The sequence below is a fragment of the Aphis gossypii genome, chromosome 2 (assembly GCF_020184175.1).
Source record: "Aphis gossypii isolate Hap1 chromosome 2, ASM2018417v2, whole genome shotgun sequence".
NCBI lineage: Eukaryota > Metazoa > Arthropoda > Insecta > Hemiptera > Aphididae > Aphis > Aphis gossypii.
Window position 1 is genome coordinate 89,045,837 of NC_065531.1, and position 17,570 is coordinate 89,063,406.

The 17,570-nt window shown below is 29.4% G+C and overlaps 3 protein-coding genes and 2 pseudogenes across 3 annotated transcripts; all 5 read right to left on the bottom strand.

The window, feature by feature from the left end:
- Window positions 1-383: 383 nt before the first annotated feature.
- Window positions 384-4,275, bottom strand: LOC114132297 (uncharacterized; annotated as a pseudogene).
- LOC114132295 (uncharacterized) lies at window positions 4,275-5,155 on the bottom strand. Its single transcript, XM_027997704.2, has one exon. It carries the CDS (start codon window positions 5,082-5,084, stop codon window positions 4,398-4,400), a length of 687 nt encoding a protein of 228 aa, XP_027853505.2. The 5' UTR covers window positions 5,085-5,155; the 3' UTR covers window positions 4,275-4,397.
- A 4,820-nt stretch (window positions 5,156-9,975) lies between these two features.
- On the bottom strand, window positions 9,976-10,972 carry LOC126549907 (uncharacterized; annotated as a pseudogene).
- Window positions 10,973-13,848: 2,876 nt separating this feature from the next.
- LOC126549908 (piggyBac transposable element-derived protein 3-like) lies at window positions 13,849-15,639 on the bottom strand. Its single transcript, XM_050200307.1, has 3 exons — window positions 15,465-15,639; window positions 14,743-15,017; window positions 13,849-14,652 (listed from the first exon to the last, which is right to left on the bottom strand). The coding sequence occupies exons 1-3, from the start codon at window positions 15,637-15,639 to the stop codon at window positions 13,849-13,851; spliced, it is 1,254 nt and encodes a 417-aa protein (XP_050056264.1).
- A 1,061-nt stretch (window positions 15,640-16,700) lies between these two features.
- On the bottom strand, window positions 16,701-17,273 carry LOC126549909 (E3 SUMO-protein ligase KIAA1586-like). The gene has a single exon (XM_050200308.1). It carries the CDS (start codon window positions 17,271-17,273, stop codon window positions 16,701-16,703), a length of 573 nt encoding a protein of 190 aa, XP_050056265.1.
- Between the last annotated feature and the right edge of the window lie 297 nt (window positions 17,274-17,570).

Here is a 17,570-nt window from a genome sequence, read left to right on the forward strand (position 1 = left end):
AATAATATTTTTGAGGGTATGACATATAAATTGGTTGTGTAGCATAACAAAGATAATAATTTGTTATTTGTTTGCATTTGTTAATTTGTTGAGGTGTAAAAGTTGTATATTGTTCTTTTGATGGACTTATCGCTATGTAATCGTATGTTGTTTGAACATATGCAAATTTAGTTTTGTTTATTTTTACCGGCATTGGAATAATATTATAAAGATTAAAATTCTGCTGATCTACCAGCGGAATCTTTATGTTAAAAATTCAAACTGTCAAACTGTGAATCTATATGGACGTAAGGAGTCCCATATTTTTCGTTCAAGTCATCTATAATTTGTTTTTTAACGTTTAATGTTGGTTTATTTAACCTTTTAAGTGTTTTTGAATGTTTTTATTTGTTGGTTCTTGACTTTTCATTTTCATTTAATGAAACAGGAACATTCGATTCTTGTTCATATAGCATTTTTAAATTTGAATCTTGGGATAAATTAATTTTATGCAGCTGTTCATCATTTAATTTACCCCCTTGTGATACAAACATGCTGTGGGATTGCTGAATTTTGTTTGCAATACTAACTACCGATGGAGCAATAACTTGTTGCATATCAGACATCTTCATACAAATTTCATCAGTATCTATTGAGTTAGTGTAATCATTTTTAGCTTTTAGATCATTGCCATCTGACATATTTATTTTTACCATACGAATATGTTTACACATATTATTTTTGATTGTATAGTCGTAGCATGTACATGAAAATAAATGTATACAAACTTTACATGCAAGTATGCAACACAAATAATTTTACATTCACATGATTCACGTTTCTTCACTAAATAGGTTTGATTTAATTATTTAGAAATCACAGTCCAAGTAATATCTGATGTTCTATTTATTTTACAATTATGAATTTGGACTGCAGAACGATGGCGACTGTTAATGGCATTAACATAGTGTGTTACTTTTCTCCATTGCACAACTTGACAAGACGCTCAAAATTCTTATCCCTCACAGTTTTTAGTAAATTCCAGAGAAGTATGTCAAGACGTTGATTTTTTTTCCCTTTTAAATATATATACTTCAATGTCTTATGGAATGCCTCTAACACCATGTTGGTGTTAAGCATAGCGTCATGTCTATAACAAGCAGCCCATAACTGTTTTCGATGTACATAATGACTCAAAAAATATGTTTTAAAGCTATGTAAAGTTGGTTACTCTTCCAATTTTCCAAGAAATAAGTTAAGAAGTTTTTCAAACTATGTTACATCAGGTTCATCCAGTAAAACACGTAAAGTTTTATAAATATAAGCTTTAACCGTTTGAGGTCCAACAATCTTCTTTAAATTCTTTCGCCAGTTATTATCAACATGCCATTTACACGTATGTTCCGCTAGCAATATTTGATAAGGTAGTGCAGGGTTCCCAAACACATGAAAAAACTACGAAATACACCAAAATCATATTTAACCAATAGATAGCGCAAAACACTAGGAATACAAATCAAATTAAACAATATCCGACACCTACGAGGTACGCGGGCGGCCAAGTTTGGTAATTTTTTTAAAACACTTACAAGTCCGTCTCCACTTTTTAAGTGGTATGAAAATTTTCGTTATAACGCGGACAATTTGAATATGCAATCAGAACGCGGTGAGTCGACCCGGGAAATTGTCAGGAGCTTACGAAAGTCCGGCAGCCCGCCCATAGTACGAATTTCGCGAGTCCGTCAAATTGACCGGACTTATATTTTTTTTTAAAAATATTTACTTTTATTTTGCGTCGCACTAAGTAGTATAAAAATATCCATGAAAAAAATCCCCCTCCCAAAATTCCCCCGTAGTTGGGGTACCTTCGACCACCCCCCAAATATATTTTTGAAAAACCGTATAAAATAACTTACTTGTAGCCATTATTTCAGCATTTTCAGCATCCCAATTGGGGTCATTATCACTGTCATCAGAACTAAAATCAAATGAAGAATCTAGCATTTCTTCTATAGTTTCTTCATTTATTTTTTTATTTTGCAACAAATTACACAAAAAAGTGAAAACCCGTTAACTTTCAACAACAACTGCAAAAACACTTTAAATATTCAATTTTGATAGTGATATTTTAGTAGTTTCAAAGTAAATAAGTAAAAAGTACAAACAATTACCAATAACAACAGTATCAAACATTGCTTTATCAATGATTTTAAAATATTGATAAAAAAAAAAACTAATATAGGTATTTTCATGTTACAAACACCAATTAAAAGTGGTAACACTGTACAACTAGAATCCGACGAGAAAATACCTATAATTGCGATCTACAACGAGATCTCATTATTATAATATTCCTATAAGTGAGATTAAATATTAAATTAATTTAGTATTAGATCTCATAGCAAATTTAAGTAACACAGTGAAAAACCCCGTGGCAGTCAACGAGTTAAAAAAATAAGCATTTCAACCTTCTTATTTTTAAGTCTACAGCGACGATCATTTAGAATTAATCCAGCTCTTGAAAAAATTCTTTCACATGGTACTGAACTACCAAGACAGTACAAACTTTTTTTTGCCAGTATAACAATTTTACAGTTTTAGGTTGCTTGCTGAAGGATTTCGATGTTTACTAATTCCTTTCATTGTGAATTAGTTGGACCACAAAATTATTATCCAAATAGTTGAATTATCTGTTTGCCGTCATATTGGGTGTGAAACAGTGAATTTTAAAAACTAACTCGTGAAATGTCATTGTTCTATGTAATAATGGTTAAAACAGTTACTAGTTAGTGATAAATAATAGAATATTATTTTTAAGTCTGTATTATGTACATGTACTTTATATTATATATATATTTTTTTTTAGATTGGATGACAAGTTAAATCTGGTTTTCAGAACTTACACAAATTGAATTTGTAGACAGTTATGTAAGTTTAATATGTACTATATTATGTAAATTTAATATGTACTAGTATATTTAGACATTTTAACAGATTTCCATACCACCTTAGCATTGTATTCAACAAAACTGGAGGTACTGCATTTTGGCGCGTTTTTATTTATAGTGGTTTCCCAACATAGGCCTACTCCACTCATTTTCTTTGTAATTGCCATATACTACTTATATGCATATTATATTAACCCTTTTAATTTACTCATTAATACTTACCTTGTAACTTTTTTTTATTAGACATGCACAAAACACATTCAAAATTATCATCATAATCTAGTGTCTGTTCTACACATGACAAGCATTGAAGTATTATCCATCTGTTGCATGTGTCACATTGAACCCAATCAATATTGTTCTTTTTTATCTCTTTTTGTTGTTTGTCCGTACGACCACAATACAAACAAATATCTCTCATGAAATCAGGTTTTTTCCAACAAAAGATCTTTCAACACCTCTCTATATACCATTGGGCTGAAGTTTTTATTGAATTTTAAGTTTTCAATCTTATTTTTCATCATACTCTCTGCATAGTACAACACATAAATTCCACAGTTATAACTATCGGTTTGTTTAGGATAGTCAGAAAATAGTTGAAAATTCATTTCTGGCCACGCATTTCCTACCTCCCCATACACATAATTTTTTTTCAGTTCACTTAGTACGGTCACAAAATTATGTCTACATTTATTGTGTTCTGTAGTTTCGAATGTTTCAAAGAAATATAATTTTTGATTTTCAAAGTCCGCAAACATTATTACCCAGTGATTTCCATTTACATGTAATGGCATTACAAGTAAACTCTCTTTTGGAACAACTATAGTATCCAAATTTGAAATCTTTTTTGAAGGGTCATTATTTAAATGACCCGATACATCACAGCTCAATATTTTTATTTTATTTTTAAACTCGCAAAATGTTTCTCTCATTACGCCCAGTGCTATATCAATAACAAAATTACACAACCACATTTTTTCTATATTTTCAGGTGTATATGTTGATAGTGTGTCAAAGTCACTGAAGAATAACTCATGACACTGAGTTATGTCTTTAACACTATTATAAATGCCAACAACATAATCCAATTGTCTTCCATTTTCTTCAAAATGGGGCCATAATAATTTTTATCCTTTGGTAATCTATTTTCATATAAATCCATTTTACGCCGTAGACCATCAACTGGAGATTTGTAACTTTTTATAGAAATTAGAGATTCTGATAAGGTCTTATTTGGAGTTACAATTTCACCATTTGATTTTATGGAATCTAATGAGAGCATATATACATTTGGTGTCAAACAAATAATATCATCTTTTACGTTTTCCATCGGTGACAATTGGTTCATAACTGTCCGTGCCTTAAATTGCTTTGAAGCAGCTTTTAAATGACCCTTAAAATAGAACCCTGTTTTTTTCTTTCTCGGTCCCCATCATTCTTTTTCCTCGTCATCGTCAGATGATGACGAAATCAAATTGATGAATGACGTACATTCTTTTTTGTGATTTTCTTTTGTATATTTTGGACCGGAAGAAGTACACAATAATTGGATGGTATATCTAGCAGTACTTCCTTACATCTACTCAGTATAATACTTCTAGTGAATTGAACAAATCTTCCACATTTCATGCGCTCGCATTTTTTGTTCGTCTTTAAATCTCCAAACCAACTCTCTGCTGGATCATTGCTTGCTCGGTCTGTCGACCCAAATACTTTGAACCGCATCACACCTGTCCACATTGGAATTACTGGAATTATAGACCCCATCATATCATTGTAGAATTCAATGCTACACAATGGATTTTCTTCAGAGCTAGTACACATTTTTAATGTTTTTTTTACCTGTACAACTATATTTTCAAATCGAGACAAGAACTTGGAATCTTTATACCGGTAAAATGTCTTAGAATCTCTTATTTGTTCATCTAATATAACTTTTTTTTGTTTTGTTATTAGCTCATCAACTAGGCTGTTTGGACTTTCATGACTGAGCTGCTTCAAGGTGTTCATGGCAACTTCCACATCTATAGTCTTGTAGGGTGACAACAACACCGTTGTAACTGCAGTGAACCATTTTTCCAAACATTCCGTGATGGTTATGTTGAAAGCTGGCGAGATACAAGCAGTTGCCAAGCACGCCAAAGATCCATTGGTCATCTTCTTCCCATTTCCTTTATAATATTTGTGAGCATCGTCAGATATATTTTTTATTAAATGACAACAACAAAGACTAATCAGTGCGTTGCAATCAAATATTTTTCCTTCATACATGAATTCATAACATTTATTCAAATATTCTACGACCTCGTTACATTCATTAAATGCTCTCACAAACCCTTTTAGTATTGCTGTTGAAAAGTCACTGACAACGTGTGCCATGAACTTTGTATCACACTGTCGTTCATAGAATTTTCGAAACTCCTTTAGCCAATTTGTTATAGCTCCAGCAGTTTGTGTAGTCGTCAAATATTCTGCTATTGGGATTATCCTCTTATTGCACATGGTGACAGCCGCATAATACAATAATAATTTTTCTTTTGTTTTTCCCGTTTTGAACAATGTAGGATCCCTCGTAGTTTCTCTTACCACGCCGCCAGTCGCATCAACATGAATTGTAACACAACTTATCTTTCTTAATACATTAACTTGATCTAGACTAAATAAATAAGTTTCAAAATCCTTCTCTTTCGGGTCAGATACATACTGAATGAACTCTGAACATTTATCTTTCAATAAATTCATATCAATCCTGTCGTCAGCCGCTCGATCATCAAGACTCTTTGCTCGTGAGACACCTTATAATATACCCGATCAGACCTTATGTTGCACAAGTTACCGCGTTTTAGTTGACTAGGAGAGGCTTTTAAAATATACTTTTGTCGTAAACTCATCGGTGGGCAGTACTTTGATATTTGCATTTGTCTCTGTCGATTTTTTCCCTTCAAAAACGTAGTCAGTTTACCATAGTGGCTGTAATTGTGGCTGTTACTTAGAACTGTTATTTTTGCCAAACTGTCAGGTGTTTTTTTCTCCACCACTAGTTTAAACTGCTTACAAGATTTATGCCGACAAAGTCCATATTATGTCAAACCTTTCTTGGTAATATTTTTATTTTTAATCGTCAACACACAAGAGTTTTTTACAGTTTCAAATTTTTCACGTAACAAATCATTTATTTCATTTGAAATATCTTGATTTTTTTACATTGTACCATCAACTATTTGTTTCAATTCTTCGTCTTGTAAAATAATGATTCCTTCCACAACAGTACACTTTTTATAACATATTATATTTTTCATTTTATTGCCTTTATTAAAGGACCTTACCTTTAACGGATATACATTCTTTGAATTCTTAGGCAACGCTTTCCGATCTGCTTCTGGCGTGTTACAAACAGATATAGATTTAAATCTCTTTTCCGGGGTGAACAAATCTCCAGTAAATGAAACATTTAAGTTATGTTGAGGTGTGGTTAGTATTTCCTCAGCAACATTAAATTCTTTAACAGAAACCGTATTATTATTCTGACCAATGGTTTTGAAACTTACACACGTCGTAGTAAGTACCCCGAGCTACCATTCCTGTGATTTTGGTTAGCCTACTACAAATATCACGGAGACGGTGATCTTCTCATTGTGCATTGACGGTCTACCGCGATATTTATACAGCAAATGACAATCTCCTTTCTGAAAATCGTGTAAAATCAGGCTTTCGACTTACAGCTTTGTAAGTAGTACGAGTGCATTCCGGAGTGAATTAACTATCGTTCTGAAGTGTTTTTGTATACATCAAGTCCAATTAACGGCCTTCCGGAAGGTAAGTATAATATTACCGCCAGCTTGCATTGCAATCTGGCGGTAAATCAAGAGTTAACCAGTTCAAAAAATCGTATAAAATCAGGCTTTGGACTTAGAGCTCTGAGAGTGGTGTGAGTGCAATCCTGAGTGCATTTACTAGCGTAACCATTGGTCAAAGGGTTGATTTTATACGATTTTCCAAAGGGCGTTTAGCTGTTGCCGGTGAATACGGCGACTATTATCTAGGTGAACCACAGCCACGGTTATGATTACATTGATATTATTGTTTTTCTTTTATCAGTTTTTTAACTTAAATAACACGTTTTGGAAAAATCTAAATAATAGAACTTATGCAGATTCCTACGGAGAACAATTTAATCTCTATTGGTTTTCGTCATATCTCCCACGGTTTTCCCGGCAAACAGCTCGTAAACGTGATTTTCCAAATTATCATATTCATCATTATTACAAGTTTAAGTGATATCGGACGGTCGTTTTTTGGATTTCCTCCTTTCAAAAACACTTAAAAACCTACTACAAATATCACGGAGACGGCGATCTCATTGTGCATTGTTGGTACAGCGATCAGCATACGCGTGCTGTATTACTATAAATTACGTATAATCGTGTTTTAAAAAATTCCAAAAATCGTATAAAATCAACCCTTTAACCGATCGTTTTGAAACTTACACACATCGTAGTAAGTACCTCGGGCTACTATGCCTGTGATTTTGGTTAGCCTACTTAAAATATCACGGAGACGGCGATCTCATTGTGCATTGGTGGTCTAATGATGTATTCACCCGGCAACAGCTAAACGCCCTTTAGAAAATCGTATAAAATCAACCCTTTGACCGATCATTTGGAAACTTACACACATCGTAGTAAGTACCCCGAGCTAGCATTCCTGTGAGTTTGGTTACTCTACTTCAAATATCACGGAGACGGTGATCTCATTGTGCATTGTTTGTACAGTGACACGCGTACAGTACCTTTTATGCTAAATTACGTATAATCGTGTTTTAAAAAATTCCAAAAATCGTATAAAATCAACCCTTCGACCGATCGTTTTGAAACTCACTCACATCGTAGAAAGTACTAAGGTTAGGTATTTTTTGATAAAAAAGTCATAATTAGGTAAAGAAAATACTCATAAAAAAAAGCTTAATGATTAATTTTATTTTTTATTTATAATAATTATCTAAATAACCTTTTAGTTTGTTGTGTGACGTAACTGATTTACTGAGAGGATCTAAAACAAAAAAACATAAAAGACATAATAATATTTGGAAATAGATAGTTGGTAGCTCATAGATAGTTACCTTCCATAGAATAATTTTGGTTTTAAACATTGCTTGTTATTTTTTTTAGTTTTATTTGAAGTTGGAGTCACATCCATGATGGAGTTGCAATTTAGATTATTTATTTTTTTTTAGGTCATAATTATATAAAAAGTTAACTAAGCTGGTTAAATTTTTGCGATAAAAAGAAAGATTGTTTTTAAATTGTTTGGTAAAAGTAAGGTGGTTATTAATTTGGAATTCTGTTTTTAATAAATATTTGATTACATTTTCCATTTGTATTATATGATTATTTATTTCTTTTTTTTTGGGGTTATTTGGAGTTATTGTTAAAGGGAATTTGAGTTCATTGCTAAAAAGTTTTGTTCTTAAATTAAGGTGTTTCGAAAAAAATAATAATATGTCCGGCTTCATTGTAATGATATAATTAAAAAGATAGGAGGTTTTTATTATTGTTTTTGTTTTTACATTGTCATAGTCTATAAAAAAAGAATAAGGATAGTGTGTGTACTTTTTAAGTTTAAAAATTAGTTTTTTTTGGGTTAAATCATATAGATGTTTTTTAAAGGATTTGTTCATATTACTTGTGGTTTTGAAATTAAAATGGATAATGGTTGATACTAATAAAAATGTATCGTATAAATGTGTAACCTGAAAAAAACAAAGTTAAGTTAGTTAACTTAACTTTAACCTAACTACTAATACTATATGATTTTTATTTTATTTTAGAGCAATGATTACCGTTGAAAATTTAATATTTTCGGTGTGATCATTTTGGATTTTGATTGTTGCAATTATCAAAACGTCAATAATTTCGAAATTATTATCGTCCCATAAATTTTTGCTAGTAAAAGTATAAACATTATCATCATCAGTATTTATTTGTACTAAATTTGTGTGCTGGTTTATTTCTTCTCTGAAAAAATAAGAAACATATACAATAAATATATTATGAATTGGCAAAAAAAACTGGCGGGGTAAAACTTACGGTGTTAAATAAATATCAAAAATTAAATGAGTTTTAATAGTTTTCAACTTGACACACATTTCGTTAAATTTCGTAACAATAATTTTATAATAAATGGAATTAGAATTTCGAATGTGAGTTTTATATTCTTCAGAAAATAAAACTACATAACATTTATAAATTATGTTCATTAATGAACATTTTAAATATAACTTTATAATGTTATTTATAATTATTCCAATATTAGGATTTTGGTTTCTGAAAATATTATATATCAATTAAGAACAATATAATGTATATTAATGTATTTTATGCATATTTACTCGTAATTGTAACTGGTACATTCTCCAAACTTTATCACATTGGATATTTGAACATGTAACATTTTGATTGTATTGGGTATAAATAAAATGTTATCGTAGAAATTTTGAATAATATTCCACAATGCTTGTGGAATAATATTTTTCCCTAGCAGATTTAATAATATTTCAATATCTTTATTTTTAATAATTATATTTTGGACGTCATAAAAGGACGTATCACTGCAAATTGTCGGCATACTATTTGCAGAACTGTAAGCAGTATTAATTACAAATTAAAAAAAAATTTTCAATCTTTAATTTTTTTTCCAGTACTTACTTAAAATTTTCAATTTGTATTATGCTTTTGAAGGTGACGCTATTTATTATTTTATTAAGATGATTTCTATATTCCATAATATTTTTTTTTGACTGTTTCACAATATATTTATTTTCACACACTAGCGATTCGACAGTCACGCATCCTTTCTGTGGTATACAAGTCATCTCCAGTAGAGGAAATATTGAATTTACATTTAGGAGTGGTTAACTTTTCCTCTGTGACATTAATTTCTTCTGTTTCATAACATACATTATCCTCGATTGGTGAAGAAGAGTCAAAACTATGTCTATCAATTTCAAATTCATTTTCTTCTATCAAATCTATTTCCATATTATCAACTGTTAACGATTTGTAATCATTTTCTTTTTCTGTATAACCATCTGTATCCCACACATTTTTTGAGTTCTTAATTCATTCAAATCTGCTTTTGGTGTATTATTTATTTCTATTGGATTAGACCTCTTTCCAGAAGAAAACAACTTCTGAGCAATGACAATAACTGATTTCCGCTTAGGAGTGGTAAACATATCGTCATTGATATTAATTTCTTTAATAGAAACGGTATTCTTGTTATAATCAATTTCTTCCGTTGTATTACAGCAATCATCTTCAATTTGAAAAGGATTATTATTGATTTCAAGAATTTTTTCATTCAAACCCATGTCCAAATCATCTACAACGACATTGGATGTATAATTGTTTTCTTTTTTAGAAAAATCATCTGTAAACAATTTTCTCTTAACACCCACCAAAGTACTCTCATTTAGTTCATTTTCTTGACCTAACATAAACATTTCTCTTTGAGATAATTCTTTAGGACTAACAGATACTTCATTTAGTCCAAAACTCTTTTGACAACGCTGAAATACTCTGAATTGGTTTTTACGATTACATTTCATTTTTAATAGTTTACAAACTGAATTAACAACCTCTGTCTTATAAGTACAAAAATCATTTTTTAAATAACCATTGTCTAGAAGCATTTTATGAAAGTGTAAATCATCCTCTATATTACTATTTAACTATTTTCTCAGAGCTGAATTAGAGTTATTCAATGCCATAACTAAATTCTTTTTAGCTTTTTTGCAATTACCTTTCTTGAATATCACATTACTGATATCACTAATCGCTTCATGAGATACACCTATGTTGCCAAATTCCAATGTAGGATATTTTTGTTGAATGAAGTGGACTATTTCTTCAACTTTTTTTAATACACTCATTTGAAAATTAGTAGGAGCCTTCCTCGACTACTTATCAATAGTTAAATGTATTCTTATATTACTATTACAGTAGGAGCCTTCCTCGACTACTATCAATAATAAATCAAAACCTTAAATTATAACTATAATACTATACTATTATAGTAGGAGCCTTCCTCAACTACTATCAATAGTAAACCAAAACTTTATAACTACAATACTATACTATTATAGTAGGAGCCTTCCTCGACTACTATCAATAATCAAATGTTTATCTTCATAAAATTATATTTTTTGTTGATGAATATTGGTAAAAACTGAAAAACATATAGTTGTTATAGTATATTCTGTAAAATTAATTTAATTGTATTAATTACGTATCAGTTATATGGTAATCACTTATGAGTTATGAACTAAATATGTTTCAAATATTATACTTTTTCTAGTTATCCTTGTTATTATACTGAAATAATCACAAATATTTTTAATTTTATTTACTTGTTAATAATAACTAATAAGTAAATCACAATGCCAATAATGACTATCCAAAAGGTTACTATAACTATTAACTCAATAGGGTTTATGTTGTAATTAAAAATATATAATATATTTATTTTTTTAATTATGTTTACATATTAATGTAAACATGTTATAAGTAAAAAAAAAACATTATTAATTTTATTATATACTGTAATTATTACAAAAGGTAATCTATTATAGCCTATAGGTAGGTACTATTCGTTATTCAATATTCAGTAAGCACTTATAAGTACTACATGGTAATGGTAACACGATTTAAAGAAATACTAACTTTTACTTTTTATGAAAGTCTGGGACAGAAAGGGTTAAAGTACTTAATTAGTAATTAGTAATCCCAAATTTTATTTTGAACTTTTATTGCGAGTTTTTTTTTTGATTTTAAATTGTTAGGTAAGGCATGATTCTTTATTTAATTATTAAATACCTACATTATTTAACATAAGTACATTTTTATGTAGGTACTTCAGATATAATATTTAGGACTTGTATCAAAAAACAAGTATTGTCCATTTGTCCTAATAAAATAAATAGGTACAAAGTACATCTGTTATTCTGATCACTATATATAATTATAATTTATAAGTACTATACAGTACTACCTAGTACAGCAGTAACTACATGAACAATTTTTAGAACTGAGACGAAATATACTATTTGACTTTTTTATACTATTATTTTTCATTATTCACCCATCCACTTATATTGGTGTATTGTTCTTAGGGCAATTGTTAAAAAAAATAAACTTCAGCGCTCTGCTTCCTACATAGGTGATAGGTACTTAAGAAGTAAGTACTAAGTACATAGTACATACTAAATATGTTTTAAAATTAGTAATTAAGTAGTTTTTTTTTTTTTTTTTTTTAAAAAAAAACTACTACGTCCAAATAAGGAGTACAGTAACATAGGACATAGGTTATTTATTTATTTTTTTTTTTTGAAATAACAGTAACTGTTATTTTAACTATTATTTTTGGAGTAACAATGACAGTTTGTAACTGTTCCCAAAATTGATAACAGGTTACCATCACTATATTTTACAATAAACAAAAGAAAGTGAAAAAAAAAGGGTAAAAAGTGAATACTTAACTGGATAACAGTATTATAAAAACGCGCTGAAAAACTCGAAAACACTACGAGTAAATAATATCAGTGATAAATAGGACAGCAGCTGGTCCTATACGATTATTTTTTTATCGTATCAGAGTAACTCAGTGACCGAAAAGCGCCACCTATCATGACACGGCGGAAACATGAAGAGGGCCGGCCTAAGAGTAAAACAGTGTTGCCAGGTCAAAAACCGAATAGTTTCTGCATTGCTATTAAAAAGTTTCGATTTATTTCATAAAATCACCAAAAAAAAATTTTATATACAATATACACCATGTTAAACATATTTAGCCAACATGAAATAAAAATATAACAATAAAATATATATAATATTTAATTTGTCAAGCTTTATTTTAAAAAACAACAAGTTATACAAATAATTATCTGAAATATAACATGAAAAATAATTATTGGAAAACTTAAAATTGTAAATAGGTACATGTTTTTTTTTTAAATAATCAACAAAACATAAAATGATTTTAAAATAAACAAAATATTTAAACATTTAGATGTAGCCTTTTTAGCAAGTGTAAAACAACAAAATAAATTCTAAGTTAAAACGAACAAAAAAATAATATAAAAAATTGTTTATAAAAACTTCACCAAATTATGTTATTATATCATAAAAACAAAAACATACTTAAATATATATAAATAATTTATTTTGTTTTATACATAGAATTTTTATGTTTATTTAATAAATCTTTGGATATATCATAATCATAACAATTTTTATTTCCACTTTTAATCAACTGTTTGGAATGAAGAATTCCACAAAGAGTTTAGGTTGATAAACGATTTCTAGTTTTAGTCTTGTTCAGATTTATTTGGCTAAAAACTCTTTCTACACAGGCACTACTGTGGGGCAATATGAAACATAAAGATACAAATTTTGACAACTGTGGATATAATAAATTGCCATCGCCTCTAACAGTAGATAAATTAACCTTCCAAAACTCAATTACATTACAGTTATTTAACCCTTTCAGACCCAAATTAACTTCTACCACAAAAATTTTTTTTTTTTTGCATATTCCTTTTACTATGGACTCTAATAAAAATAAATCGTTAAAAAAAAAAAAAAATTTTAATTTTTGACGGACTTAGGAGTATGTCCTCTATAAGTGACATTGGTTCACTATGGTAACAAAAAATATTAAAATCTGAACAATTATTAATAAGTATAATGCGCAATATAATATAATAAAAGAAATATATTTATACTTATAAAAACAACTTTAATTAAAAACAAAATAAAAACAAATCTTTGTGTGTATTACCTGTGATTAAAAAAAAAAATAATAATATTTTATATATTACCCATATTATATAAAAAAAATAATAAAAAAAACTTTCGTTAACATTTTACTGATGAAAATTATAAAAACAATTACTTGTACCATCAAGACATAAGTGGATATTACATTTTATGCAAAATATGTGCGTTTTTCTTTTACATCCAGGATTTTTGCATCTCGAAGTGTGGCCTTTTGTATCAAACTCAGGAAAATGATCAAATTTATCTTTTCGCACATCATCTGTTGGCTGACTAGAATCGACTTTTCGTACTTTGGGTATCGTTGAAACTTCATTATTATCTCCTGTGTCTGCACGAGGTCTTCCCCTACGTTTTATTGGTACATTTTGGCCTACTTTTATGAGATTTTCCGCAAGTGCCATTCGGAAATGTAGCAGATCTTTTATTTTATTTTTATTTACGTTATAATGGTCAGCGTCTTTTTTATATTGTATCCAACAGTTAACAACTATTAGATCGAAAGCATGTACAATCATTCGTAGTGTCCATTTTTTTGAACTTATAAATGTTCTATAATAACTGATGAGTTGGTCTACCTTATCGACACCACCCATTGATGTATTGTATGCTGTTATTATTTCCGGCCTTTCAATATTGACGTACATTTTTAATTTTTTATCCCAACGTCTTACAGTGTCCATTTGTCCGGATCCTATATAATTGGAAACTAAGGTAACAGACCTTGTATCATACCATTTCACCATACATAAATTGCAATTCTCCATCTTAGTTGAAATTTCAAAGGCTGTACCTCTCCCCATTTTGGCTAATTGTTTATCGGTTAATAAGGGTGGATCTGCGAATCTATTAGTACGAATAGTACCAACAGAGTATATTTGGTTGGCTTGCAACTGTTCAAATAAATTAAACGTTGAAAAAAAATTATCAAAAAAAAGAAAATGCCTATTTTTTTCAAGGTGTTTTGTTAAATGTAATACTACACTAGCGCCTAGACCAAATTTTTTTTGTGTACTTGTATCTAGTTCAGTGGTAGCCCCTTGATAAAGCAGTATATTGTAAACCATACCACTTTCACCACATAGTAAAAATGCTTTTATACCCCATGGGCAGGGTTTACCTTTTACATATTGCTTCATTTGCAAATGTCCTTTATAGGGAACCATTTGTTCATCGACACTTAACCTTCGTTCTACCGGCAAACTATTACATTTTTTATTAATTGCGTCGTATAAAGGACGAACTTTTATAAATTTATCTGTATTATTTTTTGGAATTTCAGTATTATCGATTAAATGAAAATTTCTACGTAATGTGAAAAATCGATCTCTGGACATATTTTCAATAATAATATTCACTGCAGTAGCATTCTCCCAATATAAACGAACACGCGGATACTTTAGACAGCCCATTATCAAATGAATCCCAATGAACTTTTTTATTTCATTACAATTGGTGGGTTTATATCTAGTTTGCGAATTTTGTATGGCATATAAATTTGTATAATACACAATTTTTTCAAATATATCATCATTTAAATATTCATAAAAATAATCAGTTATAGAAGGCATTTCTGGTGGATAATTTCTTTCTTCTAAATCCTTCAATTTTAATTCAGGCGGACAAAAAGGAACTCTTTCCCATTTTATATTTTTTTTTTCAGTTACATTAAAATTAATATTAGTCTGGTTAGAAATTATCTCACTTTCTGTTTCATCCAGCTCGTCTTGGTCATCCCATTGTTCAAAATCATTTAATAATTGTTGCAGTTCTTCATTATCGAACTGATCTTCCGTTTCTTCGTCCGAAAAATCTAATTCTGATATATTACCATCACACAATAAATCAAAAATTTCATGTTCACGTAACCCTTTAGCCATTTTGAATAAAATAAATAATAAAATACTTATAATACTAAATACGGGGAGTAATAACAATTATATTGTTATACGGGTGTACAGTAGTACGACAAGATAACGAAGTGTCAAGTGACGATTATAAAATACGACCGTTGTGACCCAATGTCCATTATAAGAGACACGTTAAAAGCATACGATAAACCGGGTTTTAATAAACGGAACAAAGTGGGGATTGAACCAAAACAATTCAATGGTTGTTATAAATAGAAAAAAAAATAAAACAAGTCATTATCATTATCGGTTATTAATCTAGTAATATTTATATATACCGATTACATAGAATCGATTACGACAAAATAATATCTTATAATAATGTGAATATTTATAGAAATACGTATCACACGTCATTTATAAAATTATTTTCGGATTCTATGGTATTTTTCCTACTATCTCATTATACAATTGACTAAAATGCATCGTCATAGTAATATTGTAATAAATGATATTTTGCCATGTCTCTTAAAGAGGACATGGGGTCTGAAAGGGTTAAATCTCCAAAATCTTTTGATTTGAACATTCTCCACTCTCTATCCAATTCATTTATATCACCAACTAGTGTAATAAAGTTTTTAGCGGCAGGTCCAAGCGATTCAACATTAGATATTTCTTTTGGATTGAGAAATGATAAATACTTTAAAGTTAAGACCTCATGACTGTTAAAAGGAAATCTCAAATAAAACTGTCTTGCTAACTCTATATAAAAATTCAAACAATTCATTTTGAAAGTTTTCAGATCATTCTGATTTAAAGTTTGCTTCTCGAGTGAAATCGCTACTTTTGGACCCAAGTACAGTAAATCATTAGATACAAAGTTATCAGGATTTCTGTATTGTAAAGTGGAAATATCTACATTAGATAGCAATAAAGGTTTAATATAGCAACTTAAAATAAAACGATAAGCATCAGCCATCCGACAATAAAGGGTAAATATTTTGGGGAACTCAGATTGAAACTCAAGATTTAAATTAGTAATAGTTGGAAGAATAAATTGAAGGAATTCTAAATATAATTTAGTAATTGGATTATTCAACTGATTGTAAATATCTTTGGTTACCTAATGATTTAGTCAGTGCATCTGATTCAAAAGCCTGCAATCGAAAATAAGCTACTAAGGCACTATACTGCTCCAAAAGTCTATTAACTACCATATTTAATGACAGCCATCTTGTCTGGGAAGGTTGTAGAATTTTATGAGGTTTTAACTCATAAAATGTTTGAAATGATTGAAACTCTTTTTGACGCTTGAGACTTTGATGCATGAAATTAAACACATCGCGAGTAACTTTTTCAACATTTTCAGGTAATTTACTACAAGCATAGTTTGCACACAATGCCAATGAATGGCAAATACATTTCATTGTAAATAAATGTTGTATATCTTTTAATAAATAAGTTTTCAACGAATTATTCCTACCCATCATTGCATTGGCACCATCTGCAGCAAATCCAATACAATTCTTAGTGTATGGTACTTTATGATTATCAAAAAATTGTTTTATTACCTTATAAATATTTTTAGCTGTAGCATCTTCTAAAGGAATTAATGTTAAAAATAAGTCTTTAATATCCCAGTCAATCATAATTCTAACAACCATGGCTAAATGTTTAATAGTGCCCACATCGGTTGACTCATCAACTAGCAATGAAAATTTATTATTAATCATTAAATTTAATATTTTTTGAATATCTGTTTCACCTATTACATTATTTATTAAACTAGTGGCTTTAGTTGTATTACATTGAATTTTTTTTTTACTATTACTATTTAGGGGTAAAGATTTTATTAATTGAACAAGATGATCAGAAGAATTAATGGCTATATTATGTTCGGCTATGAATGATGCAATTCTAATTTCTGCAGTTTTAACATCTTTTTCAATTAGGTACTTCAT

Coding starts and splice junctions, on each gene's coding strand:
- LOC126549908 (XM_050200307.1), bottom strand. CDS start 15,639: ATGGCTAAAGGGTTACGTGAACATGAAATTTTTGATTTATTGTGTGAT. Junction 15,018..15,464: donor CGAGCTGGATGAAACAGAAA/GTGAGATAATTT, acceptor AAAATAATACAG/ATAAATTTATAAAAGTTCGT. Junction 14,653..14,742: donor AATTTGGTCTAGGCGCTAGT/GTAGTATTACAT, acceptor TTATTTGAACAG/TTGCAAGCCAACCAAATATA.
- LOC114132295 (XM_027997704.2), bottom strand. CDS start 5,084: ATGACCAATGGATCTTTGGCGTGCTTGGCAACTGCTTGTATCTCGCCA.
- LOC126549909 (XM_050200308.1), bottom strand. CDS start 17,273: ATGGTTGTTAGAATTATGATTGACTGGGATATTAAAGACTTATTTTTA.